This window comes from Sturnira hondurensis, unplaced genomic scaffold (assembly GCF_014824575.4).
Source record: "Sturnira hondurensis isolate 20B ecotype Veracruz unplaced genomic scaffold, ASM1482457v3 Scaffold0022977, whole genome shotgun sequence".
NCBI lineage: Eukaryota > Metazoa > Chordata > Mammalia > Chiroptera > Phyllostomidae > Sturnira > Sturnira hondurensis.
Window position 1 is genome coordinate 2,138,312 of NW_028095608.1, and position 12,242 is coordinate 2,150,553.

General features: G+C 48.3%; 1 protein-coding gene across 1 annotated transcript in view; it reads left to right on the forward strand.

Annotated features, from left to right (window-relative positions):
• Positions 1–12,242, forward strand: part of ACTN2 (actinin alpha 2) — a 64,719-nt gene that overhangs the window by 13,216 nt on the left and 39,261 nt on the right. The window contains exon 2 of the mRNA XM_037037353.1: positions 11,443–11,557. Coding sequence (XP_036893248.1) covers positions 11,443–11,557 — 115 coding nt within the window. The remainder of the gene's footprint in view (positions 1–11,442; positions 11,558–12,242) is intronic.

Sequence of the window (12,242 nt, forward strand, 5' to 3'; positions counted from 1 at the left end):
GAAGGGCTTGGAGGAAATCCCAGCCTGCCTGCCTCTGCTGTGGAGTGCGTGGGACTCCGGAAGGGCCCCGCTTCCCTGTTTTGACAGACCCTCTGTCAGGACCCAGAGCTCTTCCCTCGTGTAGAGATGCACCTGCCCGGGGCTGTCCCTGAGGTAGAACGTGCTCTGGTCCAAAACACCGATGATGCGGAGAGAGTGGCGTGCAACAGAGAGCCATCCTGTTGTAAACGAACACCCAGTCCCTCTGTGTGGGCAGCCGTTTATTTAGGCCCCTGAAAATAGTAACGGAGTGGCGAACTTGAATTAAAGAACACTTATTTTGCCGTCTGAGTAGTACAAGCTGCTTCTCCAGTTGCCAGGATGGGCTGGGGGAACATCAGTGCTTTTGGGGAAGCTTGAACCCAGCCTCAAGAAGAGAACGATGATAGTCCAATACACGTTGCCATTGCCTAGAGTGGAGCAGCAGTCGGGCCTGCCTGTCACAGAGCCACTGTGCATGTAATTCCCCGGGCTCCAAGGGAACAAGTTATTCTGGGAAGCACAGCTCAGAATCAGTCATATACATGGCTTTTTGCTGGGAGCCTTAAACGCTTGCTTACCAGAAAGTCCTCACAGGAATGCCCCACGCAGGTTGCCAGCCTGGGGGAGGCAGGTGTGACCGCAGGGAACTGCAGCCAGCGGCCGAGTCAGGCGCCTGGCTGCGGGGCTCTCTGAGCTCCAAGGACCAGGCTCCAACAGTGCGCCTGTGGTTCTTGAGCTTGCCCCTTTTTCTCTCTTACCTTTTAGAGCAAAATTGACTTTCATTCTGAAGATACCTGATCGGTTAGTTTAACATGTGCTTCCAACCCTAAAATAGTTTGATAAGAATCTGCACATCGTCCCTGGCTGGTGTAAGCTCAGTGGAATGAGCGTGGGCCTGCAAACCAGACGATCGCGGTTCAATTCCCAGTCAGGGCACATGCCTGGGTTGCAGGCCAGTTCCCTGCAGGGGATGCACGAGAAGCAACCATACATTGATGTTTCTTTCCTCTCTCCTTCCCTTCCCCTCTAAAAAGATAAATAAATAAAATATTAAAAAAACACTCTTTAAAAAAAAAGAATCTGCACCTCTCTAGTCTTAACTTGTTTTTTTCATTTAACAATTAAAATGGGGAGTTTCATCAAGATCATTAACTGTTCTCTCAGAGAGAGAATGCTATTATCTTTTTTTTAAATTAGAATTTTGTTTCAAGAGTTTTACAACACCCCTTGGAATTAACGCAGACACAGCCAGGATTGCACAACAGCCAGTGGCTCGGAGAAGTGTCCCTTGTCCTTGCTGCACCACCTGACTCCACCTCGAGGAGGACAGAAGTGCAGGGATGAGCAATTGCCGCCGAAAAATAAGGATTCGGAGGATGAGTGATGAGGACTCCTGGAAGTGGCAATAAAATGCTTGTCGGGTATTTTCCTGAGCAAGAAGGAAATTAACAGAGGGAAATACTTTGGTTTCTAGATAAATGTAAGATGTTCATGAAACAGAGAAAAGTGCTCAATAATTCAACACCAGCACAATGTCATTCATGGTGTGAGAGGGCACTTGGGGACACATGCTGGGTTTGATGTGGAGAACGGAAGTGGTGGGCAGAGCCTGAAGGCAGTTGTCATCTCCCCGGGGTGGGGGGTTGGGTGGGGAGCTTGCTGTGATTGAGGACCAGCCGTCCGCAGGTCGGTTAGGTCAGTGTGTCGTTCTTGAGAATTAGTTACTCTTTGTCTTCTGCGAAATCAGTCAAATTAGACAAGAATGATAGTGCATGTTTTAGCTTGTTTGATTTTTGACCTCTTTTTAGAAAAAAGAGTCTAAAACTGTGCATTAAAGGACAATTTTTAAAGGTAAAATCATGATATACAAATATAAAAGTGAACATGAATTAAAGATGTTAACGAATTAATGACAGCCTGGAGAGGGGTTATACCAGTTGCAAAGAAATCCAAGGGACAGGCACACCTGTGATGGGGGCCAGGGGCTGGCGTCTCACGGAGGCAGACCGCCTGCCGGAGGCGGGAGGTGGGCGGTCGCCTTGCATGGAGCAGAGCACACTCCTGTCTCCCAGGCTCAGGTGAGGGGGCTCGCTGTGCAGTGCTGCCCTGTGTCCGGGGAGTACGGGCTGGTCGGGTATCCCACAGGGTGCTCTGGACGAGGCGCGTGTTCCCACGGACACTCAGATTTTTCCCGATATCAAGGAGCCTTATTAGCCACTTTCCCTTTCCAAATTCCACACCATCAATCTGTTCCATTCTTTCTAGAAGTTAGGCAGGAGATGCCACCTATCAGAGAGGTTACTCCTTAAGCCAGAGCTAGTCTAGGGTGCGTTTGGCTTTGTTAAAAATCCCGAAAAGCCTTTTTTTTTCCTGTTAGGCAGTCTCGGAATTTTAGCACCTTTCTTCATGTTTTCCAAACAGCTCGGGATCTAAATGAAGTCAGTTTATGAGCCTGGCGATTGAAGCCTGAAACTCCTGGCCTGGGGTTTCTGAGTGAAACCAGGCCTGGACAGGACCATCTTCAACCTTGATAGCGCTGCCTCTGGCCTGCGCTCCTAAAGTCTCACCCTGGCCTGGTCCTATTTTTAGGTGCCCCTGCCGGGAGGTTGCCTTTTATTTTTTACAAGGTTGTACTGGTTTTCTTTTTTTGGCAAGATTACAGAGAGAGTCCTTTTTAACAGTTAAGGATTCTGTAGCTCAGTTTGACAGGGTAATGAGCAGATGCAGATTTTTAGCTCCTCCGTCTTTTTTTCTTCCAACTTAAAAAATCTGACGGATGTTCTCTCTCATTTGCCCCGGAAAGTCTGATGAACGAGATGCCATGCCACAAATAGTTACTGTCACAGTGTTCCAGGCACCGGCAAGAACAGAAAACAAACCGCCGCCCCTCCCTGTGTCCCTTCAGTGGCGGTGGCGACGTTTGTGGCTTTCATGCCCTCAGTATGGGAGTGTTAGGCATTCTAACACTGGCAGAAAGAGATCCGAAATCCTGCTCGTAGGCAGACTTTGTTGGCGTGGATCAACGGGAAAGGGCTGCCTCTCTCTTTCTTTGTCTTCGAGTAATTAAATTTGTATTTGTGAGTCTCCCTGGAACCCAAGGGAAAAGCAGTATTTTGGTACAAAATGTGCGGTTACAGTTAACTGACAACTGGAATTGTCACAGTTCCAACTTGAAGCACCGGAAAATTGAATAGGCACTACTTCTGTGCCTGTGAACTGAGGCGCACCTGCTGGGTGCTGGGTGGTTTGGATGACCCGAAGGCGGAGAAGGCAGGATTAGAGGCTGCAGTGTCCATCTGGTTCTTTAATGTAGGACTCACGAGCTCGCAGGGACACAGAGCTGGGGAGAACAGCGCGCACCTCCCCGTGGCCGTGGAGTGCAGTGGGGTTTGCCTTTCCCCACGAGCTAATTTTAAGTCTCTCTATACCTGCTGCGCTATGAACCAAGTCCTGATTCAAGCGTAACCCTTTATATTCACTGTCCCTTAGGGACAATAGTCCATTTTTTTAAATGCACAGACAAAATATTATTTTATTCCCATCAGCAAAACCTAACGTTCTGAAGCCTTGTCCCCTGAGGAAGTTGAGATATGCTTGTGCTGTCCTTTGTCCTTTGAACAGAGGTCATGCACTTTGGTGAATCCGACCTGGCGCCCTTCTGGGTTCTCACGTCCCTTCCCGCCTGCGCACAGCAGCGGCCTGCGAGTGTGCTGAGTGCGTGTGCTTTCTTCTTAAAGCGGGAATATTTCCTGTGCTCGAGTGAACTGCAGGCACAACTAACTGTCTTTGCTACTCCTTTGCAATGGCCTAATTCCACTTCAGTTTCAACCCAAAGCACCTCAAGTTTCTCTGAATTGCTGTCACTGACTGCCATTCTCCTGTGATTCTAAAGCGTTTTTATTTCTGAGATATTTTTCCAGTCTCTCAGAATTCATCAGACTTCTAGTTGAATTACATGAATAGTGCAGCCCTCAGGGGAAGAGAGAAGCCGCGGGAGAGGGGGGCTGACTTGCCCACAGCTGACATGGAGCTGGTCCCAGAGCCCAGCTTCGGGTTTTAGGGAGGCTGATTCTGAGGGGTTGCTAACCTGAGCTGTCTGTCGCCTGCCATTTTATCTAGCAGGATCTGGGAGGCAAAGCAGAGACTCGTGGGCGGAGAGTAAAAGTGCTGCTCCCTGTGGAGAGAGGGGCGTGCTTATGCAAGTTCTGAGAACAGTAGGCCCCGGTGGACTCCAAGGCATCTGGTAATTGATGGTAGCACGCACAGGATCCTCAGAATTAACACTCTTCCACTTACATACCTCTCGCCCCGAGGCCATTTCTTAAATGCTGTGCGAGTAGTTGAAAGGACACTTGGCAACCTTGAAGTTTCGGAATCTTTCAAGTCCACAGGATCACCCTGTGCGTGCTGAGGGTCAGCCACCACTGTGAGTGGCTGTGGGTCCGGGGACCTTCCCTAATCTTCCTGTAACGCCAGCAGAAACCTGTTACATGTGTTTGAAAGAAGGTTGAGTGTCCGAATACTTAAATTTAGGTCACGCTGCTGATTTCTCACATGACTTTGGGGCGGCCCCTTGTTTGGGTCAGTGTGGCATTTGCAAGGACCCAGAGCAGGTCCTCCTGTGATGGTGGGTCCTCCTGTGACGGTGGGTCCTCCTGTGACGGTGGGTCGGGGCTTCCTGGCTGTGGGGCTGTGCAGCTTGGTAGTGAACCAGCGCCTGCCGGCCCCTGCTCTTCCTCGAATGCCAGAGCTGAAGCCACAGTTACTTCAGAGAAGCATCCCTGACTCTCTGCCCTGACCTTACCCAGAGATTTTGCACTGGTGTGCAGCTTTCTAGAGCCCCTTACTTTTCCAATATGTGGAAAGGGCCAGAAAGCGATCGGAAGAAGTCTTGGCAAATTGGGAATTTGTGAGATGGAAGAGAAAACACTACTAGTGATTGCTGCAAATGGAAACGCCAATGGAGACACTAATGGAGCGCCTTCAGAAAACGAGCTCAGCAGAGTAGCAGTTGTGTTGACCTGCGGCACTTACATTTCTCCTCCTGATGAGCTTTGAACTGGGTCATACAGTTACTTGATTGTGACAATTATTATTCCTTTTTTATAGCTGGGGACGTGTCAGGATACAAAGGGCAAATAATTGCATGGTGTCAGAGTCAAAAATAGAATCTGAGTTCTGAGCCACACCTACAGCTGGGCCGGCCTTTGCCTGTTCCCCAGGCTCTCTCCCAGGGACCATGTCCCCAGTTTCCTGGGGCTCAGCTGTCCCACCCCAGAAGGCACAAGGCTGGAATTGGCACTGAGCACCTTGTGATGTCTTTACTCAGGGAGGAAGGTAAATGATATGTAAACCCCAAATCACAGAACACTCTGACGCTGCCCCAAACCTCTGGGCCCTACAGACGATGCTGTTTCACCATCGGCGCATCCGGAGGTGAAAGCATCAGGCCTGCCTGCCCCCAGCTTGTGCTGCAGGCCCTGCCCTGTGCCCCAGCCCTCTGCAGACCCCACTCTGTTTTGTTCAGAAAAGCCCCAAGACTGGGCGCATCTCCATTTCAAGAAGTGTGGTCTGAAATTAGTGTTTTATGTAATTGTTATCAAAATAAAAGCTGGCTTAAAAAGTATAAAGGAGATTCATAGATAACTGTGTTGCCAAATTCTTTGTTTGGAGAAAATGATAAAGTAAGTTGAGCAGCTCCGTGCCCAGGAGTCAGCCCTGGAAGATTTACCTAGAAACAGTGACAATGAACTAATCCCATGAAATGCACTGTGTCAAACTCAGGGCTGATTTTTTTTTTGTCCTCATCTGTGTATCCAGGTGATAAACTCACCCAGATGAAGATATGAACTTGTGTTATGTAAGTGATAGAAATAATCACAGATACTACTCATTTTGATTGAAAGGCCCTTTGCCCCCTCCCAGCGGGATGCAGGGGTGTCCACCCTGTGGCCTGCGGGCCACATGTGGCCCAGGATGTCTATGAATGCAGCCTGTCACGAAACTGTAGATTTACTTAAAACATTATGAGCTTTTTGTGATTCCGTGTTGCAGTGTATTTAGTGTGTGGCCCAAGACAACTCTTCTTCCAGTGTGGCCCAGAGACGCCAAAAGGTTGGACACCCCTGAAGGCAGTAATGTCTATAGAGTTAACTAACCTGAAAAGAAGCCAAATTCAAATGCGCAGCATTCAGTAACACAAGCTTATCTCAACATTTCAGCAAGGACCCCAGTGCTCTTTGCCGTTCAGCTCACTGTGCTGGTTGTCGTGTTGTATCATTTACCTTTGAGAGAAGTAGCGGTGTCACAACTCTTACGGATGTGTTGGTCTTTGCCAGTAGGTTCTTCATGAAGGAAGGAATGGCCTGGCCTGCCATCAGATGGGCTCACAATTTTTGGTCACAGACATTCTTGGGAAATTCCTTCAGCTAGTATTTTTTCTCAGCCAACATGTCTCAGGGGCTGAAGAGAATTTTCGGGCCTCTAGCGTGTGTCCAGAACCTAGCTGAGGACACACTGCTGACGGTCTGGGTAAGTTCCAGACTTACCGTGTGCAGATGCAATGCTGTGAGTCCTGGGGACTCACCCGCCATAGCCCCGGGCCCCTCCTCCACTTCTGGTGCTCGGAGAGTCTCTGGATCACAGCACTGGGGGCCATGCGGGGGTGGGGGCCAGCCTGCGCCCACAGGACTGCCCTCCTTGGCCTGTGGGTTGTTGTCGCTTATGCTTGGGGAAGAGAGGCTGAGATCTACCCTGGTGTCTGCGGGGCACATACAGTGGGGCAGAGATCCCCACTGCTGCCCACCTTTGCTTGGTGGCGACCTGGCACTGTCCCTTAGCTCTGTCATGAGCTTCTTTATAGGGTAATGAGGCCTTGAAGCACCCGCCTTTCCCTTCCACAGACAGAAGCTTCTGTGGTCTCCCGTCTGAATTCTCTTTCCCGTGAGGTGTGGAGCAGTGGGGGAGGGCTGCTCTGCTGGGGAGTGGAGTGGGAAGGGCTGAGTGGCAGCCTCGCCAGGGGGCTGGCCAGAGGTGACAGGGCAGCGTCCAAGTTCGCTGTGGGCTGGGAGGCTCGGCCTCTTTCCTTGATGGTCTGTGTCCCAGTCACAGACACCGTGCCTCTTAGGAAGGGTCAGCTCTTGGTAATCTGGTTTGAACCAGGGGGCCTGGGCCACCCTTTAGTCCATCCTGGTGCTCCAAGGTTTAATTCCCACAGGCCTTAGAGATGCCTGTCAGTCAGCAAGAAAATCCACAAAGAAGCCTTCGAGTAGAACAGGTGGGGTTTGGTTGCTGTGCTGTGGTTGCTGTTAAACCCTCCAACATTCAGGCTTTTCACCGAAACCTGGGACAATGGGAAACACTAGGAGCGGTTTCCACAGGCTGTGGGAACTTAAACTGTGGATGGAATGAATTGAAACATTTTGATGCCTGGTTGAATGAAGCTCCTTTTCAGAGTACACTGGCTTCTTTGTAGGCTGTTATCACCGGGCAGGGATCCCTTTCACATTTAACTTGTTTAGGCGCCCCTGATTGGCCCTGAGGGATGGTCTTTAAAGACGGGGACACTCACTTCCAGTGCAGACGGCAGTCCAGGTAAACGCTGTGCTCAAATCCTCCCACGGTCAGCGTTACACCTACACTGCAGAGCAACCCTCGTGGAGAACCAGCTGAAGTCTCGCCGAACAGATGCCCTGCAACTAAGGATTTACAGAAGAAACAACATCCAGACTGTAGGAGGGGTGGAGACATGGAACAGGCTGGACCCGCACCCACGTGTGGCGGTTAAAAATCAGGAGGCATAGTTCACCTGCGGAGGTACCCTGAGGAGCAAGGGGTCCCAGCCGGGACCCACGCCGGGCTTCCCAGACAAGAATCAGCTGCCAGTGCTTATAACCATCAAATCCATATTGCAGGAAATGTTAAAAGGACTTCTTTAAAGTAAGAAGAAAAAAAGATAAGTATGAGTAATGAAGTGACAGTATCAATAATTCTTTAAATGCAAATGGATTAAACGCTCCAATCAAAAGACACAGCGTGGCTGAATGGATGTGAAAATGGGCCCCTACACATGCTGCCTACAAGACTCACTTCAGATGGAAAGACAGACTGAACGAAAGTAAAGGGACGGAAAGGCATTCCGTGAGAACTGCAACAAGAAACATGCTGGGTAGCAATACTTGTACCAGACAAAATAGACTTAAAACAGAGGCTGTGACCAGACACAAAGAGAGACCCAGCAATTCCACTTCCAGGTATTTATCTGAAGAAACCCAAAGCATGGATTTGAAAGAGTATAAGCACCCTGAGTTGGATGCAGCATTATTTACAGTTGCCAAGATATGGAAGCAACTTAAGCTCTCATCAATAGATGAATGCTAAAGATGTATTGGTATACATACATACAATGGAATAAGACGCAGACATAAAAAAGAATAAAATCTTGGGCTGGCTGCTTGGCTCATATGGTTGGAGTGTTATTTTGTGCACCAAAAGGTTACTGGTTCGATTCCTGGTCGGGGCACATGCCTAGGCTGCAGGTTCAAGTCCTAGTTCAGGCACTTATGGGAGGCAGCCAATTGATGTTTCTCTCTCACATCAGTGTTTCTTTCTCTCTCTCCCTACCTCTCTCTCTGAAATCAATGAAAATGTGTCCTCAGGGGAGGATAAGAAAAAAAAGGGGGCGAAATCTTGCCACCTGCAACAACATGGTTGGACCTCAAGAGTATTGCGTCGAGTGAAAGGAGTCAGACAGACAGAGATAAATGCTGTATGATTTCACTCATCTGTGGAATCTAAAAAACAGAATAAAGGAGCAAATCACCAACTCGAACTCATAGATGCAGAGAACAAATGGATGGCTGCATGGGAGGGGGGTGGCAGGAAGGGTGACAAAAGGGGAAGGGATTAAGATATGCAAATTGGTGATGACTAAAACAGTCATGAGGATGGAAAGTACAGCATAGGGAATATAGCAACAATATTATAACAACTTTGCATGGTGTCAGATGGGTGCTAGATTTATGGGGGTGATTGCTTTGTGAGTTATATAAATGTCTAATCACTGTGTTGTACATCTGAAACTAATAAAATAGTGTATGTCAAATATAATTGAAATATTAAAATTGTTAAAAAAAAGATGGGGCATTTCATTGGACTTAACTCAAAAATTGACTTTATGATTAAATCTGTTTTCAGGACTTGCACAGCTGAAAATTACTTATGGTAATTTACCTTTATGGTATGTATACCTATGGAAAGGTAGCCACAGACAGACTTTGCAGGATTCCAGAGTGGGGTCAGGAAGCTTGCTCTGATTTCATGAGCAGCTTGGGGTTGCATCCAAAAGTGCTCCTGATACTTTCATCACGAAGGGACTTCACATGGTAACAGGGTAAGGTCATTTACACCAGCAATATTTGCCTATTTTAAGTAGCATCTAAGTAAAAACAACTGTATAAATATTTACCGTACTTTCTATCAATTCTATTAAAAAAATCATAACCTGCTATCCTCTTGTGCCTTTCCTGGGAGTTAGGCATGTGATTATTCATAGCATTGAGGGTGTGCAGGGTGGAGGGGAATGAAGGGGGGGGGGATAGGATGACTGTAATAACATAAGCAATAAAATATATTTTTTAAAAAAGAAATACCACCTTTAAAAGAGTTTTGCTTGTGGTGTATGGGGCCTGCAAAGTTTTTTTTAGTGGAAAAACTTAATTATCTGGAAACAACCTCACCATCCATCTATAGGGAGTTAGTTACGTGAAGTTACGTAAAGGATGGTGTATATACCACAGTGGAATATTCTTCTGCCATAGAAAGAAATGACCCTACTGATAGGGAACGCTCCCTAGGTTACATTTTTTACGTGGGTAAGAAAGCCAGGTGCAGAGCTGGGTGGGGTCCAGGCCCCACGTTGAAGGACTGAAGGAGAGGCGTGCGCCTGCGTCGATGCCCGTCCTCTGAGCAAGGACACTGTGGGGGGCTTCCCGCCTCGAGCCGTTCGTGCCACTTGAATTTTGAACTAAGGGAGTGTATTGCCTATTCAAAAAGCAAATACAAAGAATTCATATTTATGTAAGTAAATGATGGACTCCTGTCATAACGTGAGCTTCATGAAGCAGAATTTGTAGGGTGGTGCTGTCGAATGGAAATTCCCGTGATGCTGGAGGGTGGCTTGTGCAGCCGAGGAGCTAAAACTTGAATTTACATTTACATAGCTCCCTGTGAAAGGTGCCTTCCACACGGGCTGGACACAGAACTGGAATATACGGCCTAGAGTGCCTCTTCTATTTAGACCTGACTAGAATTTACATGAGTTTTAGGAAAAGTAGTTACTAGTTTAGGTTGTCAGGAAAACTTAACTGTTGCAAATCCAAGAAAATGTCTACATTTTCTTTTCGCTCTAGAATTGAATGCCGTCACATGTTTCTGGCAATAAGTGGCTATTAGTCAGATTTGAAAGTCCTCTTTATTACCCAGGAAAATCATTTTTATGGAAACTGCCTGTTTGTAATCTTCCTTGGAACAGCCTGTTTTTGAGAAATTCACTTCCCCATCTGTAACGCCGCTTGTTTGTGTGTCCCCGCCCGTGTGTGACACGCGGGCACTTTGTTCTTGAGCCCAGCAGCTGTTGAGAGACTGGGGACAGTTCGCATTCTGAGCCAGCAGCTGCTGGGAGTGTTTCTAATCTGGTTTTGGCAGGAAATTGTGCACAAGTGGAAGCCAAGTTCAAAGACCTTGAAAAAAGAAGCAGAAAGCCTTTGGGTGCCATTTCACGTGCAGCCCGCCTCTCCTCTGAAGGTCGCCTAGAGACTTGCTAGCTGGGCCGGGCTGGGAGCCCTTGCCGTGCAGCGCGGCGTCTGACCATCTGTGTAATCCAGGTCTGAGTCAGGAGGAGGGTATTATCACCACTGCTCTTGTGTTTTGAAGACTGACAATACTGCAAATTTGTTTACTTGACTAGTTAGTAGTTTAAGATTGTTGTTTATGCAGGATAACTCGTGGATAATTAGGGGTGATGGGCCCCTCCTCTCTTCCCTTTCCTGCTACACAATACCACTCACCCTCTGTCTGAAGTAAGACATTGGATGTAAGTAAGACAGTCTTCATACATTATTTACTCACTGATGTTGCAGGCAAGCTTATTTTTGTTGTACACGCAGTTTTCTGATGGCACAGTTGTAAACGTGATACCTTTTCAGACTGAAGGCAAAAAGCCCTCCGGTTGGTATACCAAATAAAAGGTCTTTGTCTCTAAAGAGGAAATTTTGCTACCATCTTTCCTTCGGGCCACACGTCCTTCCCATCACATTCTGTTTGGTGGCCCCAAAAGCTCCAGAAGGTGTGAGCCACCGTGCGTGGCCCCCACGGAGGGTCCCCCGTGGCAGGCTGTGCTGAGCCTCGTGCATTCTCTTGCAGACATTCACTGCCTGGTGTAACTCCCACCTCAGGAAAGCTGGCACCCAGATCGAGAACATAGAGGAAGACTTCAGGAACGGCCTGAAGCTCATGTTGCTGTTGGAAGTCATCTCAGGTTGGTGGCGAGCGTTGCTTCGGGGCCACACCCACCCCGCCCTCATGCATGTGAGCAGCAGACGGGCCTCCAGGTAGACGTGCTGCTTCGCAAGTTCCCTTGAACCCACTGGTCAAGCACATGGTGTTATTGGAAAAGAAAGCCTCTTGAAGAGCAGTCTACTGGGAGTTATTTTTCTGTGTAAAAGGGAAGTGTCTTCTGTTTAAAACTGGCATATTAGTGTTTCTATCACCCACCTTGTAACAAAATTAAAGAAGAAAAAATGAGTTATGTGACGACCCACCATGCTGCCCTCTGCATCCTTAGTCCAGCCTCTGTGTATCCCAGACGTTGTCTGTCGAGCAGAAGCCCAGTGTATGTGTTGGGCGTAACTAGGGGGCTGTGCTTTGCCCTGAATTTCAGCTGGCTGGTTTAGACTTTGGACTAGAGACTAGATCGCCCTGTGGAGGTGTGATGGGAAGGGGGATGGCGAGTCTGCCTGATCCATGTATCTTCACAATTCGGTGTCTGGGAGGAGCCCTGGAAGCCGCCTCTGTGACTTGGACTAGGCTGCCCTGCCTTCCTTGCACAGCTAGTTAGCAACCCCAGATGCTCCCAGACACCGAGCAGCTTCCTTCCTAACTCCTTTGTAACTGGGCTCATGGGCCCAGCTGGACACTGAGCAGATCTGAAAAGCACATGGCCT